The sequence below is a fragment of the Vidua chalybeata genome, chromosome 8, assembly GCF_026979565.1.
Source record: "Vidua chalybeata isolate OUT-0048 chromosome 8, bVidCha1 merged haplotype, whole genome shotgun sequence".
In the NCBI taxonomy this organism is placed as follows: Eukaryota; Metazoa; Chordata; class Aves; order Passeriformes; family Viduidae; genus Vidua; species Vidua chalybeata.
This window is the reverse complement of record NC_071537.1, coordinates 16,253,152-16,266,163: the sequence shown is the minus strand read 5'-3', so window position 1 is coordinate 16,266,163 and position 13,012 is coordinate 16,253,152. Positions and strand designations below refer to the sequence as shown.

Sequence of the window (13,012 nt, the reverse complement as noted above, 5' to 3'; positions counted from 1 at the left end):
CCTTAAGGAAAGAAGCAGGGTTTCTTTTCCTTTCTTGCAGGAGGCTGAGAGGGTATACTGGGAAATCATAGTGCTGTAATTCCATATTTTGTTGGGTTTTCTAATAAGCATCACTTCTGGACATGCAGGCAGGATACTGGAGTACACAAGCCCAGGTCTAACTCCAATTGGTTATTTTTATGTCCCTGTAACCTCAGCTAGCTCAGATCCTGTGAACAGTGCCAGAGTGGCAGCCCCCTAGGAATGGGCTGACCAAGCCTTTGCGGCGTGTGCTGACCTCTGCAATCTGTTCCTGGCTCCCCAGCAAGTGGACGCTAAGTGAGCTCGGGTTTGATGACACACACAAGCTGATTACTCCCTCTGAAATACCAGCAAAACTGGGAATGTTCTGACATGCACGAGCTGGTGCCCTCAAGACCTTGCTGAGTTGTCCTTGTCACTGAGAGGAACGCCTCTGGTCTATGCCAGTACTTCATGGAAATTGTTTCTGTTGAGGCATGATTGGAGCTTGTTCTCTTCTTCCAAGGGCAGCTTCTGGGCTGCCTGCTCCATGTGCAGGAACAAGGAGGGCTATAAGGTATTCTCAGAAAAGGAAGGACCTTTGCAATTTACTGGTTCAAGGGAGCTCTGGCTGTATAGAGTGATATTGCCACGGCATCATTTATTTGCAATAGTCTTGCCAGGTACACTTTGCAGTTCATATAATTCTTTAAGTGATTATTTTGCAATTGTACCTAATTATACAACTTTTGGATGAAGTCACAACCACACCCATAAGATTTTTTGATAAGCAGTAGAAATTAGCTTCATTTTTTCTTACTCTTAGATCCTCTGATAGCATCACTGCTCTCAAAATGATTTTACAGAAATTCTAAAATTAGTTGTAGTTTTGGAACAAACATTCGTTTCCAATTCGGCTCAAGCTAATAAAATATGATTATCATAGTGCTGTTGCAGTTTGATATAGTCCAAAACCCTGTATAAAAAAGCAAAGCTTTTCTAGCAGCTGTTGTACCAGATATTTTTTTCTTGATCTCAGCCTTGAAGTAAGTTTAGTTTTAAGGACTCTTTGTTATCTTAAATAATGCTAAGAAAAAGTTAAAGATAAGATTTAAGACTGGACTTTTGTCAGTGCATATGAATTATTTAGAAGCAGTAAATTTTTATCTGTGTTTGCAATCTATAATCCAGTAGAAGGTAGCTAATGCCTTCAAGTATAAACATTAAAAGGATACTCTCTTTTTAGTAGTAATCTAGATAAATTTAGATATTCACATGTGCAATTAAACTTTCTGTTCCAGATTTATAATTTTTCTTGCTTTGTTTCACACTTTGGAGCAACATATGTACAGTGCTTTTCCTGAATGGGTAGCATCTTTATGTTATTGTATATGGGGGACAAAAGGGAGCAGGATAAGGGTTTCAAATTACACAGTTATTTGGAAACTGTGACAATGGGAATTGTTTGTTTGTTTGTTTGTTTTTCCAAAATTGTTGATCTGTTCCTGTGGTTTAGAAATTACTCCCTCACAGGACAATACTATTACCTGCTTAATCATAAGGTACTTTGCTACTAATATTCCTACAGCTCTAATATTCAAAGCTTAATAATAAGCTTATAAAAAGCTGAGTTCTGTTCTTCCCATGGGAATCTACTTCTGTCATGACTTACATAGTCATGGCAGACCAGCCTAAGTTGTGCAATTACATTCTCAAGTGCTTGCAAAGTGTTTGCCAAAATTTTTTAATTGTTGACATAATTTCAAGGGATTATGTTGCTGGTATTTTACAGATTTTTTCAATGTTCACATTCTCAGAATTGTAATGCTTCTGAATGGCTGTGTCATATGTACATCTTATATATTTTGTTTTGTGGACTTCAGCAACAAAGTTGAGCTAATTTCTGAGCACTACGTCTCAAGAACTGAAAATAGGGAATGCAATACTGGAGCATATTAATTATCCAGCTGCTTGGCTTTTTATCTAAAATGGTTACAGCCAGATGTTTCTCACAGAAGTGCAAAGACTCTTCTCTTCCCTAATAAAGAGCAATTTTGTTCAGCACTAAAGTTATAGAATTAAAATTTTTATGTAACTTTTCCATGTTTGACTTTCTGAATGCTGTATTATTGTCCCCTCTGTCACTGTCTATGAGAGTGAATGCCACAGTTTTAATTTGTGGGGGAAGGTATTTTGGTTTATGTCTTGGGATTTGATAGTGTCAAGTGCCATCTTGTTCCACGCCTTCAATAAATTTTCCCACATCTGTCTGAGTCCTTAATTACCTTGTAGAGTTTTTTGAGATGGCTACATTAGAACTGCATGCAGTATCTCAAATAAGACAACAACAGTGATTTGCCATGACATGTGGTGTTGTATTCTCCCCATTATGCTGTACATGTGGTAGCATTATTTATTCTTTCCTGTTGCTGTATATTGAGATCAGTATCCTTCTGAGTTGTTCACAACAATGTCAAGTTGACTATCTTTACTGCTAATTTTAAACTTTATGAGCATTTCTTTCCTATGTTTAGTATTTTGCATTTCTGGACTCTCAACTTCACTAGTCATCCTGTCCCACTTGTTTAGTTACCTAATTTCTCCTGAAATTTTACACTTCCATTTGCATTTATAATTTCAGATAAATGTGGATCTTACTGGCCTGAAATCCCACTGGTTATTTATCTCATTAACTTTAACTTCTTAGAAAAATAGGTATAATATTTGTTACTTCTAGTTCTTTTGCACATAAATGGTTTTTAATTAAGGACTATGTATTCTTAGCAGATCAGCCTGTTTATTCTGAAGCTCTTTCAGCATTTTTGGATCCTCACCATCTGGGCAGGTTGACAACTTGCTAACATACTGGTGTCACTATCCAGGCCTTCGAACAGGAAGGGAGAATGGGTCAGAAAGTCCTTTTTCAATTGAAATAATTCAGTAGGAAGAATAAAGTAAGGCTGAGTTGAAAACAACTTTTGAGAATTCAGAAATTGATTTGATGAATGGGAGATTGGGAACAGTAACGTAATTATTGCTATCATCCATTTCCGTTTATTTGGAGTATAAATAAACAATTATATGAATATAAATATGCATATTTAGGGGCAAATTGCTTTCTACTGTAACAAATTTGAAGACAGAAGTATTACACTACCATAACTAATTGGAGTGATTCAAAGTCTCAAAGCACAAATACAACACCACTTCTGTATAGCACACTGGAGGTCTTTGTAGTTACAGTTCAATTCAGGAAAATTCCTGAATAGAAATAGGGGTAGGTTTGCCTCTGAGCGCTTTGTTTAAGTGAACTATAAACAGAGACATGCCTGTAACACCAGCCATTAGAATTCAGAGTCATCAGTAAGGAAGAAAAGTTGCCATTAGCAGTAAGTCAGGCAGTGTACCGCAGAGCAGATCGGTCTGGAGGAGTTGAACTCCCCAAGACCTTGACATTTATCGGTGAGTTCCCAGCCACAAAAACACATTCAGCCCTTCTAATCAATAGGAGTCTAAATCACAGTTTTACTACCACACTTAGGTCTCTAGATCAGCAGGAATGAGAGGGGAAGGCTTGCAGGCATATGAAAGGTAGTGGGAACTGTTGGCAATATGTATAACAAATCAGAGAGAAAACCTGCTAGGCAGTGTGGGAGGCATTAACAGCTGAGTGAATTGAGTGCTTGGGTTTGCATTTTCCATCTGCTGAACCTGGCTTAACTTCTGTCTGGCCCTGGCAGGGCCCTGGCCCTTTCAGTGGGTGGTAGCGTGCTCACTGTCACCAGAGGACACAAGGAAAAACGACTCACCACAGTCTTGGTCACGATGAAGAGACTAATTTATTTCCTCTGACTCCAGTCATTTATAGTTCTCAAAAGGTGCCAGTGGATTGGAGGGTGAACGTGCCACCTCTCCAACGACACTGGACAAACTACCAGTACATCAAATTTCTTCTCCTCTATGAAGGAATGCAAAACAATAGGTTGTTTACAGAAAGTTGTGTGAGAAAGTTTTCTACAAGAATGTAAACTCAGAAGGCTTTAGATAACCTTAAAGAATCAGGGCGACAACTCACCACTCCCTTTGTGCCACCACGGCTGAGGCTGATGTAGCAGAGAGGTGTCAAAAGCAAAAAAAATCCACATTATAGGATCATGGATGTAGTGCATTAAGTTTGTAAGCCTCTTACTGTATTTTACAAGAATTGGGTGTTTATCTGGATTTTCAGATAATTTTCAGATTTTCCCCACTGAGGGGAAACACATTTCATGTTTTATGGAAATGAAAATACCTCCTTGAAAGGGAAAACTTCCACTCTCTTGAGACTTGCTGTGGGCTTATATCCTGTTCCTAGTTGTAACATTTTGGGCATGCTGACTTCTCTACTTTCTCTTGGTGCTATTGTCAGTCTGAGGACTTTTTGTTACTTTTATAGTTTAAATATTCTTTATTTTCCATTGAGTGCTAACACAATATATTTTACTGCTTATATACATAACTACAGCTGTTACTGAGCTTCCCACTAGAACATATCCAAGAATATCACGTTATTAACTATGCTAATAATTGTTTCCTCAAGCATACTTCGAGTGGCTGTTACAACCCCTTCAAATAAAGTTTAAAAATTAAAATATTTAGGAGAAGTTATAATTAAAATGAAATACAGACCAATAATACATTTCTGTTTGTTCTGTTACCTTACACAATAAGATATTTCCTTACTGAATTTCTTAGTAGGAAGAGTGCATTTTGGAATATTTTTTCAAATAAGTAGAAACAAAAAAACCTGCAAGTCCTAGGTATTGCAATTGACAAAAAAAGCTACACATGGTATAGCATCAGGTATTCTGAATGTATTTTATATATCTCTTCCCAAGTAGAGAGGTGCATATTCTTTTGTATTTGTGCTCTATTAAAAATCTAATGAAGTAGTTGTAGGAATACAATACTATTCCATTAATGTTCTTTTTTCCTGTCTTAGACATTAACATGACTAAGCAGCATCAAGGATCATCAGTATCCATTAATAACCTTCAATACCGCCTTCTGTAATACATTTGGTACCTTACATACTCTGTCAGTCATAAACAAAACAATTAGGGAGTTTATAAAATCCGTTGCAACTACAGAAGACAGCCAGTAAGCCACAAAGTAACACAGACTTTGCTGAAAGAAAAATATTTTTAAACAGCCTTTTAAAAAAGTATCAATGTATAAATGATAAAAGGTTCTGTTCTAGTTTTTTTTCTGACTCTTCCACTGATATCAGAAGGAATACTGAGCAGAGAACCAGGATGGAATAGCCTTAGCTTTATGCTCAGATGAGCTGTTAAAATGCCCAGTCTCTGAAATCAGGAAGAAACAGCACAGGGAGCCACCTAATGAGCCTTTACGCTCTTCTACGTTAAGGATTAAGTTCTGTTCTAAAAATACCCCAGTTCTTTATGTGGTACAAAGAAATGCTATAATCACACAAGAAGAAACTGGCTGTTGTCCCTGTGAGTCTCCACCTGACTAGAGAAAGGGATTTTCAAAAGAAAACAGGTTTAGATTCAGCATTTTATAGTAATTAGCTGACCTTCCAAAAATGGCATAGGCATTAAGAATTTCCCAAATCACTTGTGCTTGACTACAGGAAAAAATTTTCTGAAGGAACAACCAAACTGATACTACCATTGTGTTCTCTAGCAGATTGATCCTTCCACTGTACCATGGCTAGTTTTATATGTATTGTGAAGGTAAAATTCTAGTGGCTCACACCCTTGCAGGCATTTAAATTCCTCCTTTAAACCCAGGAGTAACAGTGAATTCCTGTAAGTCTGTCACATAATTTCAGAATGAGGTAACTCAGGAGAACAATCATAGCACTATGATAGCATAAGCCTTAGCCAGCATAGCTGGCTGGTTCTGAAATACATTTCCATGAAATGTAACTTTTTCAAGGTACACTGTGAGGCAATATGTTGTTTGTAAATAAGTTTTGGTAGCAGATTAGCAAGTTTCTCCAACTCCACTTAAATTCAGCCAGATGTTTATAATATGTTCATAATGAGAAGGTTGCATAGCCACTATCTTTATAATTTGATAGAGAGTGCACGTAGGCAAGTATAATGGGGAAAATCAGATCAAAACCAGTGCACATAATTCAATAGGACCTTAAGTAAAAGATTGAAACAGAAGACAAGAAGAAATAGAAAACACTTAATGGTTTGCTGGTAGATTGGAGATGAGTACATGACTTTGTATTTCATTCCTTTCCCATGCAAAGGGCACTGAAGAAGAAATGGACAAACTGAGTTGGCAATCACAGATGTGCAGCCAACATTGAGAAATAATAAAAAAATAGAATTTGGGTTCATCTGGGGTTTGAAATCATGCTCATGTTACAACTAAAACTATATAAAGGAAATATGGTTTGACATATAAAGGAAACTGCCAAACAAGAGATTATTTAATGATGATTTTTAGAAATGTATTTATTAATTAAAAATTTGGATGTTTCACCTGTGAAACAGTTTAAAATCTTTCTACTCAAATTGTAAATACTTATGGAATAGGTAGTTATTAAGCCAAATGCTTAGCAGAGCATATGCAGCTGTGGATAAAAAGGCATCAGAAAAATTAACTTACTAGAATAGTATCATTCAGGTGAGATTTTTTCTTTTTAAATAACATTAAATATAAAAAACCTCCATTCATTATTACAGAAGCATACTGTTTAGGACTGGCTTCCTAAATATACATTAATAAGCTCATGTGATTAGCTGACATGCACAGTACGATTAGTTTTATTCACCAGTCAATATCTGTGAATGGTAGAAATGTCTAGAAATTAACACAGTATTCATGCATCTATTTTAAAGATGGCACTGAAGCACAATGCTTGACAACTTATCTGAATGCAAAGGTGTCTAAAATAAACTTGAGCTTTCTTCCTGAGCTGCACCAAACCATCAGTGTAGGTTTCTCTCACGTGGTGCACTAGATGAATGTAAACAAAAGACTATTTTAACTTTGAGCTTGTAATAGATTTTGATGCCACATTCAGATTTGGCACAATTTAAGATATACTTAGCTTCCCTTGAGTTGTATACACTATAGAAATTTACACTATACACTATAGACTTTATCCTGCCACATTCAAAGTTCCCGGAATTTGAGAAGTACCTGGTACTAAGATTCATTGCAGGGTAGTGGAAAAAAATTACTTCCCATTTGCCAACTTCATTCAGAATAAGGAATAAATTCATTGAAGAGTAAATAATTGCAATTCCAGTGGAAAGACTTGACAGAATTCATGCAAGTGATGTGTGACAGTTCAGCTATAGAAATAATGCTAGCTGAAAAATAAGCTTTGCTTCTAGCTTTCAGCACAGTAACAGTCTCAGTTCTGTACAAGAGATTTGTTTTGTGCTGCTTCAGCATCAGGTGAAGAAACACAGACCTTTACCTTGTCTTTTATGCTGCCAATCTGTTTGTAGATTTTTAGAAACAGCTATACACAGTGCAAAGGCCTATCCTACAATTAGATGTGTATAACTGAACCCTTCATCCTACAAGCACATCTAGCTAACTGAATTCTTTTTTCTGGTTAGAGTTCTGTTTAAGTCAGTGAAGCTTTACATAACTGCAAGGATTGTCCAGGTGATAATTTATAGGCTTGTGTTTCAATGCAGTACTTTTATCAAGAACTTCTTGTTATTAGTAAAACCCACATGATCTTTCGTGCATCTTCTATGCAGTACAACACTGCCCAGTGGGGCAATATGCCTTCTTGGCTTTATTTTATATGTGTATAATATATACACAAATAAAAAGTATCACCTGCAAATAATATTTGGAATGTGAAAGACACAAAATGTAAACATTTTATTTGGCAGTTGTTTCAAACAGGTGAATAAATAAATGGAAAAGTACATCTTAATATTCTTTATAGCAACAGATGCAGTTGCACATGTATTTACATATTGTGGATGCAAAGAACAGTTAATTTAATTTCTTTTTGTTAAAAAATGCAACTTCCAACACCACTAGACTTGACAATTAAAGATGAAGATACTAGTAATACTTTGTTCTAGCAATCTCAACTTTTAAAGGCATTCATTTGGAAGTAAGATAAGAGAGTCATCATGCATTTAGTTCATTTTGTCCGCTTACGGTAGAAAGTCTGATGTAATCTCAGAATTATGAGTGTCATGCGCTTAAGTCAACTATGACATGTTTATAAATCAATGTAGTTCCCTTAAAACTTGAAGCAAAGAGAAAATCTCGTTTATCGATGGAGACATGTATGAAAGATCTTGGTGCCTGCACGTTTAATTCTTGAAACTTCACAAATTTTGCCTTTTCCGCATCCCAATAATAGACTTGAGTGAAAGAATAATCACTTCCAAGAATGGCATATTGATAATTATTTATCTGAAGTGGTTGGAATACCATTGACCCTCGGGATGGCATCCTTTGTAAATCCAGAAATGCTGAACCACCCCATTTCATTACTTTAGAGTCCCCAATAAATCTTGTTAAGCAAATGTATACATCCTCTTTAACCTTGAAATGCTTCACTGCATATGCATCTTCCATATCTTGAATATCAAACCGCTTAACAAATTCATTTGTTCCTTTGTTCCATTGATATATTACAGGTCTTTGCGAACTACTTGACAGAATTAAATGTGGTTTGCCAGATATTTCAAGATACTCCACATCAGTATCTCTGTACCAGGCATGCAGAGACTGATGGGAATAAAATCCATTCCCATTCCACTTGTAAACCGTGGTGAAACCAGCCTTTGAACTGTCTGCAACAACAAAATACCAGTCTTCAGCAATCCTGAAAGTTTCAATGTCATTGGGTTTTCGGATTTTAAGGATTTCAATATCCTGAATTTTTATAAACTTATTAGCAAAAATATCTCTTTTATATATGTGGGAGCCTCCAAACAGCTGTGCGACAATGACATACAGCTGACTCTCAATAACTATAGGTTTACACACAACAGTTGAAGTACCTATAAAAAGAGAAGTAAGAGACAGGATTAGTACCAGTTTTTGGATAATTTGTTGTAATGTTATTTGTCAAGCAGTGTTCATACCTGTAATGTTGTCGTAATTCCTGAACATCACTTCCACATGGTCCCATTCAAGAAAGATGCATTTTCCAGTAAAAGGCTGAGCAATAACCACATGTTCATCATTCATATATGAGAAAGTATCTACTGACAGAGACTGGTATGGCAGGGACTGATAAACTTCAAATTCTGCAAATTGCACACAACAGATGATAATTACAGAGATACTTGACATACTGTACTGAAAAAAACATCTGCTTATCAGATACCAATTTATTACAAATTACAGTATTTCATCACTAGTCGAATTTTCCTGTTGATAAAGGAGTACTGCAATTTGCTTTTCAATCTTTCTCAATAAAAAGAGGTACTGTTTTATGTTCCAGTTTTCCAAAGCATTATGTAATGTCCTAAAGTTTGAGTAGATACTAAAATATAGGACCCTGCTCCCAAATGATTCCTATGTCACACTTAGACCAGCAGAGTTCATATTGATTTTAGTAGAAATTCCATCCAGAATGCAGTGTTCCTGAAAATTGGCTCTAGAATGAAAAACTACAGTTTGACTTTAACAAGATTAAATAATTTGAGGCACATTACCTGTAATAATGCAATCAAACTCTTTTGGAGAGAGGCTATTGATTTTGCGCTTCTTATATTCTGGCGGGCTTTCACAGTAAATGTCTTCAACAGTTGCATTGGTGCTGCCCAGCCACTCCACTAACCACTTCAGTTTGCAGTCACAATTAAATGCATTGCCTCTAAGATCTCTACAACAAATAAATCATGCATCAAAAATAAGCAGTCAGCTAATGTATTTCTCCTTGAGAACAACAAAACAGGCTTTTGTTAAATATGTGCCCTCTTGCTTATTCTCACTTGAGGCCTTCCTGGCTTAATTTGTCCTGACCCATGGTTAAATCTACATACCAGAACCCACACAGATTTAATTATATTAAGGTGATCAAGGAGACCTTAACTTGGTGATTAGTCAGAAATTTTTATCTATTTCCCCAAGTTTACAGGTACACAAAAGCCTCCCAAACTAATGTTTCCTTTGGATTATCCTTTCTCAGTAGAAGCATTCTAGATAACAAAATAGGAATTAATGTAACCTGATGGTCAGCCAGTCAGTATTCACTATCTCCTTTAGATACACTCATTTAGGGCTTCAGGAGAGACAAGCAAAGGAGTCCTGTTTAAGGCTTTACAGCTGTCTTCAGTCAGATTTCTGATCGTATGTACAGGAACAGGCGAGCGCCAGGACCAGACTGTGTGACCACCTGGCCACGATCAGCCTTGCCACGTAATGCTCCAGATATGCTGCCCATGGCCACATCTCACTACTGCAGCTCTGCTCTAGGGATTCAGCCTCCCAATACTGGGAGCAGGCAAAGGGTTTTCTGAGCTTATTATCCCAGATCAGATGGAACAGGATTTGGTATATTGTAAACAGGATCTATTTCACTAAAGCAAATATAAGATTTATCTATTTATCTATATTTTGTATTTTTACTGATATATTTTTATTATATATATATTTATTTATTTAAGCTGATGTTTTGATCTGGTTGCAATTAGATTTAGTATGGGATACTTATTTAGACATATGCTTTATTGATAAAAGTTAGCTTTCCAGGAATTGCTTGCACATTAAAATATTACTCCATTAAATATCTTCCACCTTCCCTGCATGCCTTGCTCTCTCATGCATCCCTAAGGATCCTCCCTTCATATTCACGAAATCTTAATGAACATGCAGCTTTATTACATAACTAGTAACAATATGACTTATCTTCATAACTGGTGGAATATTCAAAACCATCACAAATTCTCAACAACAGCAGACAAAAAAAACCAAGCCTACTCATACTGTGTAGTCTCTACCCAGTAACAAGATCCATTACTGGCTACTAGTTTGAATGGTTTCTCAGAAGGTCCTCTAAAATAATCTCTTTATACTTCTATTATAATTAAAAAATTAATTAATTGCTTTCTTACACATTTGTTAAAGAATCCAAGCCTTTAAATATGTCTTTTGGAAGTGACTGGAGATTATTATTTGCAAGACTCCTGTAAAAGAAAACACTTCAGTATTAGTGCTAGTTGTTCATGAAACTACACATTTTTGCAAATTGTGATATACTGTGTGGGGTTTTTTACTTATGGCAAAGAGCACTGGTATTCTCCAGCACTTAGTTCTAAAAGATTGCTTTTAAGAATAGCTCATTTACTTTGGGACTTTTCCTTCCACTAAAATGCCATGCCTTCTTCTGTTTCCTCACTCTTCAGCAGCCTTGCAGCATTTGCAATACTTCACTTAGCAGAGTAAAAAGTGCTATCACCTTTGGTGTTTTGCCAACACCATTTAATGTTTTAAAATAATTAGTCATTATTGGATCTACTGATGTTTTCCCTACAAGATCCCAATACATGGTGCTCATATCACTGCAATTTCCCCACTTTCTTGTACCTCTTCTGGAGGGAAAATCTTACTAATATGGGCTTATGGGCTTAGGTTTAGCTCATAGTTTTTGAAAATATGTAGCAATAGGCAATAAATTGCTGATTGGCATAAATTGCTTTCCTGGCATATGCATGTGTGTGTATAAAAGTGTATTAGACCAGCAAAAAAATGTTATTAATTCCCAGTTTTCAATGTTGGGAAAGCTTGTTTAAATTCAGTGAGTATTCCAGCTAGCAAGAGTGACAAGGAAATGTGAGCAGGCTTTGAACAAACAGTATATTACATTTCAGTCCGACTGTCTCTGTGAGTCTGCCAAAGGTCTCAGATGTCATAGAGGGCATGACAGAAAAATAATAATGTTGTAGGGTATAGTCTATGCCTCTTCCAATTAACAGAATTATTTATTACTTATGAGAAGAAAGAAAAATGGAAAGAAATCATTCTTGATTAAGATCCCAGTTAGAATCTGTAGCTAATAAGATTTAGAATCTCTTCTGTTTTAACTTGAAAACATAGATGTTATTTATTAACCACAATTTCTCTAGCCAAGCAAAGACACTTAGGCACATACTTAAGTACAAGAACAGGCCCACATGTACTAGGTCTGCTGCCTCATTTCAAAATAAGTGTTTGTCTGATCAGTAATAGTAAATATGGGATGCTTCCATTAGTACATTCTGACTCCTCCACTTTCAAAGTACATCTGATTGTAACGCTGTATGTGAATGTATCATGTGCTTCACTTATGTGTAATTTCATGCTCCAGAGCAATTCTTTAAAAGTCAGATAACTCACATGGAGAAAGCTGTGTGGACTTGCAAGCTGAGACAAGTTTAATGCCCTGTATTGTTTTTATATGTTATGATATAGCAAACGAAAGGGAGGGTGTACTTGGAAGTAGGAGTGGTTCACTGCTGCCATGGGTACATGACTGACAGACTTTAAGCAAGGCTTATGCATTTGCTGATTTTTGAATGAAAATTATGCATTTTATAGTCCACTGTTAAACAGCATATTTACATATTAGAAAACACTGTCTTGCCTAGATGGTGTTGTACGTGGTATTTGGATTATAATAAGAGAGTAAAGGTTGGCTCAAACATGCAGTTAAATTAATGGTGACAGTTCTGAGAGAAACACAATCAAAATTCTGTATTGTGCATAGAAATTATTATCCAATGCTAACTGTAAGATTCTGACATTAAATTAGTAAACTAGTAAAAAAATGCAGTATTTTAAAAATTTTTCTGTTTTCAAATGTACTCTGACCAGAAAATAAATCCTTTTGCACAATAATAAATTCTAGATGACTCTCTTTTACAATAAGGACACACTATAATTATTGAAGTTAATTGCATTATAGAAGTAAAAATGTTTGGATAGCTTACTGCATTCCAAAATTTATGTTGCAAAAAGGAAGCAAATAGAATAAATGGAACAAAGTTTATCTTGTCTAACTTCATAGAAATTATTT

At 35.9% G+C, this 13,012-nt stretch overlaps 1 protein-coding gene across 2 annotated transcripts in view; it reads right to left on the bottom strand.

Moving 5' to 3' along the window:
• Window positions 1-7,845: 7,845 nt before the first annotated feature.
• Window positions 7,846-13,012, bottom strand: part of LGI1 (leucine rich glioma inactivated 1) — a 28,863-nt gene continuing 23,696 nt past the window's right edge. For both annotated transcript variants that reach the window (XM_053948692.1, XM_053948694.1), the window contains 4 exons: window positions 11,073-11,144; window positions 9,672-9,841; window positions 9,096-9,260; window positions 7,846-9,011 (listed from right to left, as the gene is read on the bottom strand). In XM_053948692.1, coding sequence (XP_053804667.1) covers window positions 8,194-9,011; window positions 9,096-9,260; window positions 9,672-9,841; window positions 11,073-11,144 — 1,225 coding nt within the window. In that variant the 3' untranslated portion in view covers window positions 7,846-8,193. The remainder of the gene's footprint in view (window positions 9,012-9,095; window positions 9,261-9,671; window positions 9,842-11,072; window positions 11,145-13,012) is intronic.